At 41.2% G+C, this 18418-nt stretch overlaps 1 protein-coding gene across 1 annotated transcript in view; it reads right to left on the bottom strand.

Moving 5' to 3' along the window:
• Window positions 1–17981, bottom strand: part of LOC134344830 (protein SNORC-like) — an 81184-nt gene extending 63203 nt beyond the window's left edge. Inside the window, exon 1 of the mRNA XM_063044934.1 lies at window positions 17813–17981. Coding sequence (XP_062901004.1) covers window positions 17813–17885 — 73 coding nt within the window. The 5' untranslated portion in view covers window positions 17886–17981. The remainder of the gene's footprint in view (window positions 1–17812) is intronic.
• Window positions 17982–18418: the final 437 nt, after the last annotated feature.

Below are 18418 nucleotides of genomic sequence, written 5' to 3'. Positions count from 1 at the left end.
CTGAAAAGGATAGTGTTAACTTCACCACATCTTAGTGCATCTGTGTGTCCTGTGAAACAAGCAACTATGCTGGTTTAAATACTGTTGTGTTGAACACCAGCTGTCCATCAGGTAGCTCCTCCTCTCTCTCTCTGTAGGAACTCAGAAGCTGGCAGTGTCCTTGCATAAATCCCAAACAAACTGTGAGCAGTTCAAACAGTGTCCAAAAGTCTCTCATTCTCCTGATGTTTTAAAGTGACAGTCCACAGAAAATATGAACCATAGGGGTCCATAACAACGTATACCATCAAATGAAACACCATTTCTCCGAACCAGGGTTCAAAGCACTGTAGGGTTCACAACACACATAACACATAATAACTTATGAAAGTAAAGATGAAATCTACAAACAGATTACACATAAAATAAACAAACTAAAGTGCATCAAAAAATTTTGTAAGGTACAGAGGAGATTAACCAGTGATACTTCAAATGCAATGCAGCAGGGAGTTCAGAAGCCTGATGGCCTGAGGGAAGAAACTTCTTCCCACCCTGACTGTTCTTATTTTTTATGTATCATAGTCTCCTGCCTGATGGTAGAAGGTCAAAGAGGTTGCTGGATAGATGGGTGGGCTCCTTAATAATACTAAGGGCCCAGCATGTGCAGTGTTCCTGATAAATGTCGCCGCTGGATGGTAAGGAGAGCCCATGATCCTCTCAGCCATTCTCACAGTCCTTTCTAGGGACATCCAGTCTGATGCTTGGCTGCTCCCATACCAGACTGAGGTGCAACTCATCAGGACATTCTCAGTGGCGCTCCGATAAAATGCAGTTAAGCTGGGGGTGGTGTAGCTCTGCTCTCCTCAATCTTCTTAGGAAGTGAAGAAACCGCTGTGCCTTCTTGTTCGGGGAAGTGATATTAAGGGACTAGATGAGGTCACTGGAGATGTGAGCTCCCAGAAACTTGGTGCAATTAACTCTCTCTATGAAGGAGCCATGTATTTGCAAATGAGGTGTTTCATCTGCACCTTCCTGAAGTCCACAATGATTTCCTTGGTCTTCTCTACGTTCAGGCTTAGGTTGTTCTTCTCACACCAATCCACCAACCGCTCCACTTCCTCTCTGTACTCTGACTCATCATTTTTGTTTTTGTGGCTGACCACTGTTGTGTCATCCACAAACTTAATAACACAGTTTGAGCCGAATCCAGCAACACAGTCTTGCATCAACATTTACTTATAATGGAGTATTAATCATTAAAAAAAAGCATGAGAGAAGATGGGGGAAAGGGTCTGACACACTTTGTTACACCACAACAATTCCATTCCATAATTCAGAGAAATATAAATAATCTGTATTTTGTGCAGACCATCAGGTGATTGCAAATCTGATCTTCACTCTGTTTTTCAATGGTGAAACAGCACCATCTGCTGGTACCCTTGGGTAAAGCCATAGAGAGCTAGTTTACACAGCCCCACGCTGTACTACAACAGGATGCGGCACGTAACAGAAATTCAGGAGCTGAATAACGCCAGAGTTTAAGAATTCAAGTAGAGAAAAGAAAGATTTTATCAAGCACTAGCACGTGGAAATGGAGGTGCATAGCTAAGCTATGGCTCAAAAAGATACTGAACCCTAAAGTGAATTATAACACAATGCAGCTTTATAAAAAGTAGGGCAAATTGTCTAATCTACTTTATGAATGTTACACCACAAAGTTCTGAAAGATAGAAACAATAACTCAGTCATTTCAAAATATAGAACATTTACACCAACAGGAAATATTCCTGTAGGTGTTGTAAATGGATTACATTACATTGTTTATCAGAGTACTCTATTATTTAGTATCAATTTATCCTGGAGCAACTTATGCTTGCAAACATCTTTGCATCAAATCATACCCAAATTATTTGGGAGATTCACTGAACACCTCCTGCCGTGAGTCGTTCTTGTCATGCTGACGTGATTTCTGTGTGAAGGATGCAGTGGTGACATCGTCCGCCATGCTGCCTATGGAACTGTGCAGGGAACCCGGACCACAGCGTTTGGAAAGGATGCGCCTGTCCAGGCAGCATCCTTGAAGGGACAGGGTCGACCCGGGAAAGCTATGTGTGATACTTGATAAGCTCTCTGCCTCGCCACACTAAAACAGGGCCCTCAACACCTTGATCTCCAGCCTTCCTCCCAACATCCTGATTTTCAGCCTCCCTGATTCTGACCTTCCCCGCCATTACTGTCATGTTAAACATTGCCCATCCACCCCACCAACATACATCCTCAGACTTTCCCACTGCATGCTGGCCTCCTCAATATCAACCTCCCATGCCATCATGCTCTGGCCTAGCCACCCTAGCCACACCACTCCCCCCACCAATCTCATGTCCTAGGCCAATCCCTCCATTCCCATTTTCCACAAGTGTCAGCCCAATCCATTCCTTCCCTCCAAATGTATCCCACCCCCTCCCCAACATCTACCAAGTTGATCCCTACCCTCTCAGGACCCTCCGCCCACATGCAAGCTGATCAATTCTCCTCTCCCACTGATACAGCGCCAGGCCAAACCCTTCTCTCTCTCTTCCCAACACAAGAAGACTGTAATGGCCAGAAAGCCCTAGTCCTCACTGTGTTCCAGGACTGAAGGTGCAGAAATACCATCCCAGCCAAGTGGCTGGCCGGGCCTGAGGGCAATCACTTGAGCCAAAGCTGGGAGGTGAGGTTCAGAGAGTTCGTTTCTGAGTCCTTCAAGCCGAACTAAACAATGGTATAGGCACGTGGTGAGCAGTATAATGGTTGCCCCATTTCACACACACCATCTAAGCACCCACATTTCCTGGGCTGCATTAGAATAAATTGTCTCAAAGTGTTCCAAGGTGCTTCTTGGAACCGAGCAAAGAACACAATGGCACTGATGGTGAAAGAGTCCATCCTAAAAGGAAGCAAGAGGGAGAGAGCAGCAGTAAAGCTTAGGATTCAAGATTCAAGATTGTTTAATGTCATTTCCAGTACACAAGTGTAAAGGTGAACAAAATAATTGTTACTTCAGATCCGATACAGCATAAAAAAACACACAATAAGATAAACAGCACAATAATAATTTTAAAAATCACAATAAATATAAACATGTAATATAGGTTATGTACATAGATTGTTTGTATGTCCATAGAGTGATACTAGGCACAGGAGTGTCTGTACATGGAGTGACTGACAGGAAATGACAAAGTAATGGTGGTGGGGTTGTGGAGGTGTTGATCAGCCTCACCTGTTGAGGAAAGTGACCGTTTTTGACTCTGGTGGTCCTGGTGCGGATGCTATATATCCTTCTCCCTGATGAGAGAGGGACAGGCAGTGCACGGGATCCTTCATGAAGTCACTGGCCCTTTCTGTATATACATTGTGTCTGTGATGGTGGGTATGCTGGTGCCAGTGATGCATTGACAGCGTTGACTACCTGCTGAGAGCCTTGCTGTCTGCAGCAGTGCAGCTTCTGTGCCGCGTAGTGATGCAGCTTGTCAGGATGCTCTCTATTGCACATCGGGAGTTAAATGTACAAACCTCAGCTCTCGTCAGCCTCCTCAGAAAGGGTAGACATTGGTGAGCTTTCATGATTGTGTAGGTTGGGGTCTGGGACCATGAGAGATTGTGTGGGACATGCACTCCCTCACGTTTGAAACTGATCACCATTTCCACTACTGTGCCACTGACGAAAAGAGGGGTGTGTGCGGTGTGAGTTCTGAAGTCAATATCCATCTCCTTTGTCTTTTTGACATTAAGGAAGAGGATACTTGCCTGACACCAGGCCTCAAGCTCTTCTGCTTCTTCTCTATAGGCTATCTCTTCGTTGTTGGTGATGAGCCCCACCACTGTCGTGTCATCGCTGAACTTGACCCTCAGGTGCTTAGCCGTCCTGTCATGTGTGAGCACGTACAGTAACGAGCTCAGCACAGAGCTCTGGGGGGCCCCTGTGTTGAGGATGATGGGGAGGGAGGAGCGTTTGTGCATCCTGATTACCTGAGGTCTGTTGGTTAGGAAGTCCACCACCCAGTCACACAATGGTGTATTTAGACCAAAGAGAAGGAGATTGTTCACCAAGGTCTGCGGAACAATAGTGATGAATGCCAAACTGAAACCCAAAAACAGCATTCGAACATCAGTGTCCTTGTTTTCTAGTGTGTCAGGACCAGGTGCATGATAGATTCTATGGCGTCTTGTCATAGAGCGGTTCTGCCGATGAACACATTGGTGATAGTCCACTGTAGCAGGAGTGGAGTTTTTGATGTATGCCATTACCAGTCATTCAAAGCACTTCATGATGACTGGTGTCAGTGCCACCAGATGTTAGTCATTTAGTTTAAGTGGAGAGTTCTTTGATACAGGGATGATGCTGGCTGATTTGAAGTACGTGGCAACAGCAGCCTAGAGTATTGATGTGTTGAAGATCAGATAAGGAGGGAACTCCCAACCTTAAGGCCTTTGCTGCTGAAGGCATGTTTACCATTGATGGTGGGAGAAAATTCACAATTACAGAAGAATCCAGAATTGGAGATCCATGTGTAATTTGTACAGGATGGTGAAGATTCCTGGGATAAGCAAAGATAGGTGGGATTTAAACTGAGGATGAGAATTTACATCAGACATCTTGCTTTACTGGGACTCAAGTAGGTCTGGCATCATAGGAAAGAGAAAGAGGGTGTGCTTCGGTGTGAGGTGGGACACAGGCAGCAACGTTCTGGGTGAACTCAAGGTAGTGCTGGCAAGAGCACAGAAGGCCAGGTGGACTGTGTTAAAATTGTCCGTTGGTGTGATAATAGACGAGGTTTTCAGGAGTAGATGAGCAAAGGCCCTGCCAGAGCTGAGCAGGATTGAGCAGTGGATGCAGAATGTCTTATGGAAAGCACAGGTACGAGGTGCAAATATGATACCAAAGTTTCAAGTGAAATTGGACCCATTCCTGTTACTGGGGCCAGAGATGGTGTTAGTGATGGAAAACACATTCCAATTTGGAAAATGTCCACTCATTTTATGAGTGATTATTGCACAAACAGTTTGACTATTTAGTGACAGTGGAGGAACAAAGAGAGGTAGTGCTCTTGCCAACACACACAAAATGCTGGAAGAACTCAGCAGGCCAGGCAGCATCTATGGAAAAAAGTATAGTCAACGTTTCAGGTCAAAGTCCTGCCAAAGGGTTTTGGCCCGAAACGTCGATTGTACTTTTTTCCATAGATGCTGTCTGGCCTGCTGAGTTCCTCCAGCATTTCATATGTGTTGCTCTGATTTCCAGCATCTGCAGATTTTCTCTTGTTAGTGCTCTTGCTATATGTGTGAAAACTGACGCAGGTGATGTTATCAAGGGGATGGGAGGTAGTAGAAAAATATAAGGGGCCCAAAGAGAGATCTTGGGCATCAGTAGAGGTATGGATGTAAGAAGAGTATGAAGTTCTCTTTAGGATGTGGAATTACTAGTTTAGTATAGATTGATCCTGAGTTTACAGGAAATGTTGATTTCATGATGTTGTTTTGTAAATAAATGCTGGAGTTTACCAGAGAAGAAAAAATATAGAAATGAATGCTGTCTTTCCATCTCTCTCTCCCAATACTAATTTCTCTGTCATATTGTCTCCCACGAGGCACCTTACTCTCCTCTGACTCAGAAATGAGAGTGACTGGGGGGAAATAACAGATTGGAGAAAGACAAAATAATGATAGGCTTTCTGGTGTGCTGTCTGTTTTTACTTCTTATTTTTAGCACATTAGTTTAAACTGAGTTGTTTATCTGTTTATTCAGTCCAGCTGCTCAAATCTGAATGAAAGCCTTAGTGACAATAACAGGTCTGTCAATGTTCCTGGCAAAGGTTGTCTAACGTCTTGAGGTTAAATTCCTTGGTGCAGACCTAAAACCTCAGCATATTTCACACGCACACTGCAGCCGTCAGAGGCAGAACTGGAAAAACAGACACTCAGTTTTGCTGCTCTTGAAATAGGCATAGTATGCCATGTCTGGAAATGAGAGCCATGAAGCTCCCAAAAAGCAGCCAGTATTTATACGCCATGTCCTTGGATTCATACTGGACTGTATTAGATACAGAATCAGAATTAGGTTTATTATCACCGGCATAGGCCGTGAAATTTCTTAACATAGCGGCAGCAGTACAATGATAAACACAGAGAAAAAAATAAATGAGTTACAGTAAGTTAACACACTATATGTATGTTAAATAGTTAAATTAATAAAACAGAAATAATTTTTTAAAAAGTGAGGTAGTGTTCATGAGTTCAATGTCCATCTAGAAATCAGATGGCATAGGGGAAGAAGCTGTTCCATGTTAACACAGGAGCTGACAATTTGCCAAATGTGTGGGCCCCCTTCCTGTGTACTCGGTCCGCCCAAATGTCCACTCTCCAGTGCTCAGCTTAATCACAGGAAGTCCAATAATTACACAGGGCTGCTTCGCACCACAAACTTCAAAGCAGTTTTGCCCTTGCATTGAGGCCCAGCACTAACCTGATTTGACATCTTGTGTCAGAATTGCTCCTAAATTATCACCTCGGCCTTCTATAGCTGTAGATGTCTGATGGCATTACAGGAAAATTATCAAATTAATCTTTCAAACTTTGCAGGCAAATGCAAGATATTCTAATAAAATGTTGCAAAGTATCAGAATTCACAGTGAATTTATGTGCTTCTTAATTAGTGTTTTTTTACTTTATTCATTTTTTTGTTTTTTGTTACTGACTACTGCCAAGGAGTTATTTCAACCAGAATTGCCCTTGAAGAAATTGTGGGGAGCTGGTTTCCCACCACACAGCAGTTCTAATGAAGCTGTTCCCTCAAACATTTGTGGGTAGGGAGCCCCAGGGTTTGTACCCACTGGTGATGAAGGAACTGTGACACTGCATATATTCTAAGTCAGAAGGGGAACATGCAGTGCTGCTTTTGTGTGTCTGAAATCAGTGGTAGAGCCACAGATTTTGGAGGCGGTCTTGGCATATGCCAGGTAGGTACCCACTGTGTATTCTGCAGATGGCACACACTGTGTGCTGGTGCTGGAGTGATTGAATGTTTAGGATGGTGAATGTATCGCTGGTTAGGGAGGTTACTTCGCCCCCAATAGTTTCAAGCTCCTGGAGAGTCATTTGAGTTTATCAATTTAAATTTATTACCGTAGGTGTATGTACAGTACGCAGGATATAAATGCCATGAATATTAACATTTTGCAGCAGGTGCTCTCATCCAGGCAAGTGGAGAGTATAAGGTCTCCCAGGTTACAAGTAATCTGACTTCATGCAATTTCTCCCACACATATTTAAAGCACTTTCCAGCAACAACAATAACAACATATTTCATAGTATTCTCTCGTGACTGGAAGTAGTGTGTGCTCCATTAGTTTAATTATAGGCAGTATTATGGTGATTATTCAGGAGAAATGAAAGAATTATAGACTGATACAGTGAGGGCAGCTATAGAAGAAAGATATTTCTGACTTGTGATGAAATCAGATGAAGAGAGTCCTCAGGAATGGATCCTTACCTAACCTGGGAACTGCTTGTATGACAGATATGGGTTTCTTCAGCCACTGAGGAATTGAGAACAGAGATGAACTTTGAGAAATCATCAGACAAAATCCCTACTTCTTACCTCATGATGGAAACAAGGTCATTTGTGAAGCAACTGCAGATGGTCCGTGAAATCTCCAACAGGCATGGCCTGGGAAGAGGATAATTAACTACTAATGACCATAACCATCTTCTTTTATCTACAAGATATGACTCCAACCATTAGACAGCACATCCCTTGATGACATTGGCTCTAGTTTTACCAGGGCTCCTTGACATCCGTGGCAATCACTGCTCTTTTGTTCATGTTGCTGTGAAGAGTCGAAGTGTTGCAACAAAACCAACAGCCAAGCATCAGTGAGCAGGTTATTGGTGAGCAAGTGCCACTAGACAGCACAGTCAGTGACAGCTTCCACCATCAAGAATAGACTGATGGAATGGACTGATATTCCCTGCTTTTTAACAGATAGATGCCAGTGTTGTGACTGTAGTGGAGAAATCTGGCTGAAAGTACAGCCAGTTCTGGAGGACGAGTCTACATTTCTACAACAGGGATATTGTCTGCTCCCATAGCCTTTCCTGCGCTCTTTGCTGATACTTGGTCTCACTTTCAGATTTGCTTAAGAGTGGCTTCAATAATGATGGGTATCTCAAAGGGGGTATGAAGCAGGTTCAGCAGCACTTCGAGACAAACATGGTTATAAGTGCTTCATAGCAGTTGCATGCTGGGCCTCAACACATTGTGGAGGGGTCACTCTTGGAGTTTTCACCTCCTGTTTGGTGTTTAATTATCCATCAGTTTCACAATTAGACGTGGTAAGACATATGGAGTTTGATCCGATGCATTAGTTGTGGAATCCATACCATGCACATATTTCTGTACTGCAAGTTCATCGATTTGGCACACGATTTTTAGGAACACTTTTCATAGAATTATTATCGTTCCCTTGGTCTGATAGTGATGGTGCAAGGACACTAAATGGTGCACATTTCCACTGGTGCTAATGGTCCATGGTGCTTCATAAATGTCCTATTTGACCTTCTTGGTCTGTTCTGTCTATATGAAGTGTCACACAACATGGTGAAGGGTAAACTAGGTATGAAGATTCAACTTTGTCTGCGACTCAATTGATCTTTGTCCCAACCGTCTGGTCAGCCATGACCTGCCACAGACCCAGTCTGGAACATAGATCTTTCTGAATCAAACCACAGTGTGGAATGGTTTTATCAAGCCATTTTGTGATGGATGCTGATGTCCCTGACCCAGTGTATATTGTGTCCTTTCTTCTTTCAGATCTTCTTCCAAGTATTGTTCAATATGTAGGAGACTAATTCTTAAGTTGGGAGATGACGATTAGAATGATTCTGTGAGTACTGCAAGGCTGACTGGACAGGAAGAAGCTTTATTTAAATTCTGAATCTGGTCAATGCCAAGTGGTTCATCTGGTTTACGTGAGGTGATTGATAAGTTCGTGGCCTAGGGTAGAAGGAGTCAACTTTAGAAAACCTAACACATTTACCTTTCCTACATTTACACATTTAGTCCAGTGGTCGTGGAGCATACGGATCCCTTCTTTGTAGAAGTCAGCAGCTTGGACCTCCAGAAAGTTGTCCACAGCAGGAGTGATTGATAAATTCATGGCCTTAGGTAGAAGGAAATAAGTTATTAACTTCAAACTTTCTGTATTTTCACTCAAAGATTTGAACTACACGTGCATGTAAAAAGAGCTGTATAGCTCATCTCCTTCTACCTAAGGCCACGAACTTATCAATCATCCCTGCTGTAGACCACCTGGGGGTCAAAGATGCTCTCGTTACATGCACGTGCAGTTCAACTCTTTGAGAGATAATGCAGAAAGTTCGAAGTTAATAACCCACCTCTTTCTACCTTAGGCCACAAACTTATCAATCACCCCTGCTGTGGACCACTTCTACAAAGAAAGGATCCGTATGCTCTACAACCGCTGGACTAAGTGTGTACATGTAGGAGGGGACTATGTTGAAAAATAAATGTGCCAGGTTTTCTAAAATTGACTCCTTCTACCTTAGGCCACAAACTTATCAATCACCCCTCATAAGTACTTCTCTATTTTAATAGAGAAGGGTCTCAGACATGAATTATTAATTCTTGCTTCTTTTTCCACAGGAATTGCCTAACTGCTGAGAGTTTTGACCTCCTGTTCCTAATATGCTCATCAAACAGAATTTTTATCTTACTTCACTTTAGTAATAGATGTGATACCTGGTCCACTCAATTGCTACTTGTGAATCACCTTTCCAACCTTATCAGTCTTTTGGTGCAAGCTTTGTACAAGGTAACTCAACCCATTCCCTTAAAACCAGTATGTTTATTGCTGAATTTAACGTGAATATGTTTGCTGCAGCACTTTTGAAAGGTTCTGTTTTAATGTTGGACTTGATTTTGTATCTTTATTTCATAGAAATAGTTTCATTTGTGATAAAGGAAAACATTGGAAGTGTTCAGCAGGTCAGGCAGCATTTCTGTCCGAAACATCAACGGTTTCTTTTTCCAGAGCTGCACTCCGACCTGCATTTTGTTTTTATTTCGCGTCACCAGCAACTGCAAGTTTATTGATTTTCAAATACTTTCTTTCATCTCCTTCCCACCAGAAATCAGTGATTCACTTCAGAACATGGTTCCCCATATTCTAATCTAAACCGGCTCGGCTTTCTCAAGTACTTGATGTTTACTTTTAACTGAAGCTCAGATGTGGCAAATTGCAGGTCAAGTATCTGAGACGTATCCAAGGAGATTGATCTTCTTAATACTGGATTCGCTGCAGACTCTTATTCTTAGAATTTTGCATTTTGATCAAACCAGTGACATTTTTTCTGTCCCCTTATTTTCAGAAACGTAAAGTTCCTGTCATGATATTTTCATTGGAAAAACAATAGTTTGTCAACTCATCTCAAGGAAAACTGTAAGTGAAGAATGCAATTACACTACGGCTTCCTGATTATTGTGCAGGGCTAGGTGCTCATTTGTTGAGATGTTGGCAACCATAGCTACAAAGGAGCCTTCTACGTATATGCCTGACGGATGCCCAGAGCTCCGCTCTACAGCTGTCTAACTTTGGAAAGGCAACATAGGGGATTCTCTCCCCTCATAGCAATAAAATGCCTCAAAATAACATGTTAACCTCCGTCCCAGAAAAAAAGGCTTCAATGCTCTAGTTCTTCCATTTTCAGCAACTTACACAGAGAAAATGGGAATGGCATTTGTCCATCATATTAACCCCTCACAAAAATCTCTCCAGCTATATTTCACTTTCCTCCATCCCCAGGGTGTAATTTGAGTGTGTAATTTGAAAATAGTGCAATATTGATTCTTTTAATTGTATAACAAACATAATATAATAAACTCGCAACACACATAAAAGTTGCTGGTGAACGCAGCAGGCCAGGCAGCATCTCTAGGAAGAGGTGCAGTCGATGTTTCAGGCCGAGATCCCTCGTCAGGACTAACTGAAGGAAGAGTGAGTAAGGGATTTGAAAGTTGGAGGGGGAGGGGGAGATCCAAAATGATAGGAGAAGACAGGAGGGGGAGGGATAGAGCCAAGAGCTGGACAGGTGATTGGCAAAAGGGATATGAGAGGATCCTGGGACAGGAGGTCCGGGAGGAAAGACAAGGGTGGGGGGGACCCAGAGGATGGGCAAGGGGTATATTCAGAGGGACAGAGGGAGAAAAAGGAGAGTGAGAGAAAGAATGTGTGTATAAAAATAAGTAACAGATGGGGTACGAGGGGGAGGTGGGGTATTAGCGGAAGTTAGAGAGGTTGATGTTCATGCCATCAGGTTGGAGGCTACCCAGACGGAATATAAGGTGTTGTTCCTCCAACCTGAGTGTGGCTTCATCTTTACAGTAGAGGAGGCCGTGGATAGATACAGTAGAGGAGGCCGTAGATTATACCCCTTGCCCATCCTCTGGGTCCCGCCCCCCCCCGTCTTTCTTCCCGGACCTCCTGTCCCATGATCCTCTCATACCCCTTTTGCCTATCACCTGTCCAGCTCTTGGCTCTATCCCTCCCCCTCCTGTCTTCTCCTATCATTTTGGATCTCCCCCTCCCCCTCCAACTTTCAAATCCCTTACTCCCTCTTCCTTCAGTTAGCCCTGATGAAGGGTCTCGGCCTGAAACATCGACTGTACCTCTTCCTAGAGATGCTGCCTGGCCTGCTGCGTTCACCAGCAACTTTGATGTGTGTTGCTTGAATTTCCAGCATCTGCAGAATTCCTGTTGTTTGCGATAATAAACTCGCACATAGCTGATGCACAGGCCGTGGCAAACCTTCATGCTATAACAGTACAATGGTTTTTCCCTACAGTGTACAGATCTTCAGGAAGCAAACAGCAGAGCAAAAAATAAAGAAACCCCAGTTAAAAAAGAAATACAACTCCTATATCATTGGCAGGACATTCTGTAGAGTTTTCTCCTCCAGCTGTCTGTTGTCAAGATATAATATCTAATTATCACACTGTCTGCAATAAATGAAAATGAACTAGAATAATTTGATCTTATACATTCTTAAGTACACATTGAGATGATATAAAAGTAAAATAAACATTTAAATAGATAATTATGTACTGTGGTAAGTCTAACCTATTAGGCTAAGTAATGAAATTAGTTGTTAAGAAAAATGGTAATAATAGTTTCCATACAACTCTTCTGGACCATTTCCACTGGTCCAAAATGTTGCATACAAGCCTATATACCAACCATTGTAGGTGTTTATATCCCAATTTGTTCGTGCTTGTTCCTGCCCGCAGACATAATTATCCAATCCCTATGTACTTATTTACTTAATTTTTTCATTTTTTTTACCCTTTCCCAAATCTTTCCCTTTACTTGTGTTAATTCTCTATTTTCCAAAAAAAAACAACAACAAACATTTAGACTAAAAGAATAATTTGATCTTATTTAAACAGCAGTGGTGGCCAGTGGTGGTCATGGGGTTCTGCAGAACAGAGCATAGCCCTCGCCTTTGATAGGACCTACCAATGGTTTCTATTTAAGAAGTTTAATGCTGTTACTAGGGTTGACTACAGAGTTGAGAGTGAGAAAGAAAGTTTTGCCGGAAGGTCAGCTGGGCAGGTTAGAGGCAAACAGAATTAAATGCAGGGAAGTGCGAAGTGGAGAGGCAACCAAAGCAAGAAAATGCACAGCAGGGCTATGTTGGAATGATGGGTTAGATTGATTTTAGGGTAAGTTAAAAGGTCGGCTGAAGAGCTTGTATTGTGCTGTCGTGTTCTATGTAAATGGTAGGATGCCTAGAAATGTAGAAGAATAGTGAGATAAAGTGCATTCACACCGATCCCTCAAGGTGTCAAGGGCATTGGGTCATGTGGTTAAAAAACCACGCAGGAGAAATGTTGAGTGAAGATGAGAAAACTTCAAGACGGGGATGATGAAGCATGGAACTCACTGTGCGACAGGTGGGTGTAGTAAAGGAGCCATCATCACATTGTAAAATCGCGTTTCTAGATGCACCCTGTGTGCTGTAACCTACAAGGCCACACACTAAGGGTTAGATGATTAGTCCGATAATCCTGTGACTGCTAGCATGCACACAATGGACCAAATAGACTGCTTCAGAGCTGCAAGTTTCTATGGAGGTAGTTTGTGGAATGGAATACCAGAGACCTTCAGCAGTTCAAAAGCTGAAGCACAGCTGTAACATTCTGCACAGATTTAACAGTTTTCTAACAAGCCTGACCAGCATCAATTGAAATCAACATGACCGTACTGTACAAGTGCATCACTAGAGATTCCTCTGCTCGTGTCAGCACAGTAAAAGTAGAAGTGGAATGGTGGAATACTGCAATAATAATGGCAATGCAACAAGGAAAACGGGACTCATCAGCTGTGATGATGAGATGTGCAATTGGTATCAAATGTGTAATTGGGAATGGATGTGTAATTGGGAATGGATGTGTAATTGGTAATCAATGTGTAATTGGTATGGCTGTGTAATTGGCAATGGATGTGTAATTGGGAATGGATGTGTAGTTGGTATTCATGTGTAATTGGAAATTAAAATGTAATTTCATATCAACCTCTACATCTAATTAACTGCAAAAGATCTCACTATCTTGCTACTAGATAGTTGCCCCATTTCCTTTGCTTTGTGATTTCCTACTGCTCTTAATGCTTTGCACTTTAATTATTTATTCAACGTTAAACATAACTGCTATTAAATGAACCCTAGAACATGATTTTCACAGTTTGTGAGAAATTTAATTTATTTTATGATCTACTCTGTCATGCATCATCCCAGTATATCATAAGTAACTACAAACACATTTTTTTCTTGCCCTGCATTAAAATTTGGAAGGGAAATATGCAGAAGTTTGAAGAAGGGGTGAGGATGTATGGAAGATTAGAAGAAACAAGTAGTGTTGGAATATAGAGTTGCTTAGAGTAGAAGGAAAGAGTGAGGGGTAGAAATAGTGGAACCAGCCCCAGACAACAGGGGTTATAAGTGCCCAGAATGAAGTGGAACAAGTAGAAAGAGAGAGAAATTGGAACCAATCAAAATGCCACCAGGGACAGAGTGAAAATGTAAATGGATTGAAAAGGAAACACTGATAAGTAACAGAGTAAATGAGCAGTGAAAGGCTGTCATGGAATTACATCAAGTACAGATTAAACATATTCCAGTTACTGAGAAAGGAAGCTCAATCAAACCGAGCTGATGGAGGAAACCAAGAATAAAGTAGAATAGTGGTAGCATAGCAAGTAACACAACAAAACTACAGCTCAGGACGCCAAAGTTCAGAGTTCAATTCCAGCATCATCTATAAGGAGCTTTTATGTTCTCCCTGTGACTGTGTGGGTTTCCTCCCGTATTCCAAAGACTTATTGGTTTGTAGCTTAATTGTTCATTGTAGATTGCCCATTGATGAGGTTAGTGTTGGTGGGTTGCTGGGCAGCGTGGCTTGTTGGGCCAGAAAGGCCTGTTCCACAGTGTACCTCTAAATAAATAATTAGTATAAAAGGAAGTTTGGGGTAAATATCAGATTTGTAAGCCAGTAGAGAACCTAGCTGAAATGGGAAGAGAGGAAGAGAGATGGAAAAGAAACAGGAAATCAAAAGAATAGATGAGCAGCTCCTATTAAATCTTGGTTAGACTTAAAAATATAAAAATGTAAAGTGAGGCTGATGAGGGATTTAAAACATTTTCCTTTTGGGGCTGTGTACATGGTTGAGAAATTAAACGAGTCTGTTTCACTAAAGAAGAGGATTCTGCCAACTTAGTCAAGCAGATAGAACAAAAAAATGAACAGGAGGTATAGAATGAGCAGGAGGCAATGAGGAAGTGTATAAAAGATTCATCAAGTTTCAGAGAGGACAGGCATCTGCTCTGGCTTGGATACAATCAGATTTAGAAATCATAATGTCTCTATTCACAGCCTCCAGTCAATTTTTGATGTTATCCCTCTGTTCTAAAATAGACTCTAAGATAAAGACCGATGCTTATAGGCTATACACTGTAATGACAATTGTCCAGGTTGGCATTTGTAAAAATACATTTACATATGAAATCCAAATTTGATTTTTAATCCATATTTGACCAGTTGATTGAATATTTGATTAAGAAATGAGCAGAAGCTTTCAGAGATATAATTTGTTTAAGGGAATCTCACATAGTTCATGGATTTCGGAAAGGCAAAATAAATCTAACGGTGCCATACTGATGGAGCTGCTTTTATGAAGAGATGTTAACACTGTCCCTTTTTTCTGCACCATGGCAATACCAAAAAGGTGGCAAGCACACTGAGGAGTGCTACCTTTGATGTTATAAATAGAGATTATTTATCTCTGCAGGTGCAGGTGAATGGACTTCAGCCTGAATCATTAACTGTTCCTCTTTCCACGGATGCTGCCTGATCGCCAAGAAAATGTATAAAAACAAGAAAAATTTGCTAGGTCTTTACAAAACACCTGCTGATATTTTGAGGATAATTCCTCATATCACACCTCAGGCAGGATGTCAAAGCCCTCAAACAAGTGAAAGGATGTTTACTAGAATAGTATCAGGAATGGAAGTCTCGTATTACATAGAATAGGATCAGAGAAAATCAAAGAGTTATTTGATCAAGGCATTCAAAGTCATGTGGAGTTCTGACAAAATAAATAAAGAGAAACAGTTTCTAGTGCCAGGAAGCTGAATAAACAGAGGGTGGAGATTTCAGGTAAATGGCAAAATAAGCAGAGAATAAATCAGGAAAATAATTTTTACATAATAAGTTATTATGATCTGAGTGGTGGAAGCAAATAAATACTTGAAAAGCAAGAAGAATATTGGATGATAAGCAGATTGCCAGATTGGAACCGTCAAAGAGCAATCATAGCACAATGGGTTCTATCCTCCCCTGATATTTACCCCCTAACAATTTTTATCAAGGCAGCATAGAAGGCATTCTATCTGGATGCACCACGGCTTAGTATGGCAACTGCTCTGCACGTAACCACAAAACACCGCAGACAGTTGGGAGTACAGCTCAGCGTATCATGAAAAACAACCTTCCCTCCACGGACTTGTCTATAATTCTCACTGTCTTAGTAAAGCAGCCAAAACTATCAAAAACCCTGCCCACCCCAGACATTCTCACCTCTCACCTCTCCCATTGGGGAGAAGGTACAAAAGCATGAAAGCATATATCACCAGGTTCAAGGGCAGCTTCTATCCCACTGTAATAAGTCTATAAAATATCTCCCTAGTTCAGTAAGATGGACTTGCAGCTTTACAATCTACTTCATTATGATCCAGCACTTATTGTTTGCCTGCACTGCACTGTGTTGTTTTACTCTACTCTACCTCAACGCACTATGTAAGGATTTGAAGTGTATGAACAGAATGCAAGACAAGCTTTTCACTGTATCTCAGTGCATGTGACAATAATAAACCAATTCCAGCTCCGGTTCAAAAATATGTCTCTGAGCAGCTCTTTTTGCCACAACGTTAATGTGACATCCAATAATGTTTCTTGCCCAGACGACTCCCTAGGGTTTTGATGGCTCATTGATGGCATTTCTGCATCCTATTGGGAGCCCAAACCAGAACCCAAGTATTGCACATGCAATGTGAAAGGGCCACTCCAGGGCAGACAACCTCTGGTGTTTAAAGGTGTTGCATTAAATGATAAATAGCAACAGGATTTGGGCAATTCCACTAGATGAAAAATATTTCATGAATCACCAAACAAATTTTTAAGTTTGGTAGTGGTGTTAATTGCAGTACAGGAGTTATCTCCCTTGTTGGCCTACAAATTGAAGAGTGTACACCTCCAGAAAACAGTAAAAAAATTAACTCTTCTTTATTTTTCTCATTTAGATCTAAATAGAAATATACTGAAGGAAAAAGTAACAATCTCCTACTAATTTCATCTCTATACACTGGATCTCTTTATTTCTTCATAATGTTCATTTGCAGCTCATTCTTATTGATTACTATTACTCTTTCCTCAGTTAAAGGAACACTGTGTCCTGCTCCGTCTCCTTTGCTTATGTTAAAGACTTGAGAACTGAATGTTTAATTTAGAAGAGTTTGAATAAACTCCAAGCTGGATATTTGCAAATCATTTCCTCTGCACAGATTCAGGTCTGAGTTTGTAGACCTGGCTAATCCCTTACATATTTTTTAGTTTATTGTGAGTAAGCTATGATTCTTCATTTTTCTGGAAAAAAAACTTAATATATCAGTACAAGTGTGTTATTCATGAATGTCCAGACTGGAAATGTTTCAGAAATCTTGTGCAGATTTTATCAAGTTCATTCCACACACTCCATATGCTCATATACATTTTTATTAATGTTGATTACAACCTGATGAGGAGTTTCTTATACATTATAAGAATAAAATGGATTTTCTGTATCAAATAATTAAAATAAAATACATATAATGTTTTTAGGAACACTAAATGTTTACAGCTTCAAACCCTCTTCTCCGAAGCCAGCCCCAATAATAGGCACTCTGTCCTGAATTTCAGATACAGATGCTGTAACATTATTACTGTTACAGAGAGAAATAACTTTTGTTGTACTTCTGCATCAGCTTTTATAATTGTACAGTATTCCACATTAAATGAAGCATATTTAAATATAATACACACACAAATATAAACACAAGCATATCAGACCAAATATCACTGGATGATCAATCAAATCACATTTGAAGAAAAATTAAGAATAAGTTTTCCACGAAGTAGTTTGAACCTCCTGAATTCATCAATGTACCCCAAACTGAAATGAAGTCTTACCTGTAAGTGCCATAAGGATGATAATTCCTAAAACCATCCATGGCAAGAGCTTCCAGCATCTGCAGTGAGCCATTTTACTTCTGAGGCTGAAGCTACTTACTTGTGTAACTGCGAAGGAAAATAAAAATCTTGGGAGATGCTTACTTCTGCACACACACACAATGGAGTCTTTCTGTACTACACCTAAAAGAACAGCAAGCATCTAACTCTGCCTAGCAAGAGCCAACACCTACCTCCCACATACCAGACAAGTATGTTGATATATGAAGCGAAAGGAAACTATGGCATGCTATTTGGCGAATTTCCTACAGACGCAGTATTATACCTTCTGCAATGTTATCGATGAGATCTTATGAATTACAAATAGTTGAAATGTTTATTTTTCTAACTCCTATTACACAAAACTTGAAATTTACGGTGGACAGTATTCAGTCGTGGCCTTTCATTAGTTGGTTGAAATGTCTGTGATACTATATTGTCTGAAGTACAAACCTATCAGAAGAATGTCACAGTTAAATTGTTCTTTCTATACCACCCTTTCGCTTAGAATTGAGAATATATGGCATTTAGTGTCTTTATTGAGTATTCAAGTTACTTCACTTGAAT

This window comes from Mobula hypostoma, chromosome 4, assembly GCF_963921235.1.
Source record: "Mobula hypostoma chromosome 4, sMobHyp1.1, whole genome shotgun sequence".
In the NCBI taxonomy this organism is placed as follows: domain Eukaryota; kingdom Metazoa; phylum Chordata; class Chondrichthyes; order Myliobatiformes; family Myliobatidae; genus Mobula; species Mobula hypostoma.
This window is presented reverse-complemented; position numbering and strand designations above follow the sequence as displayed.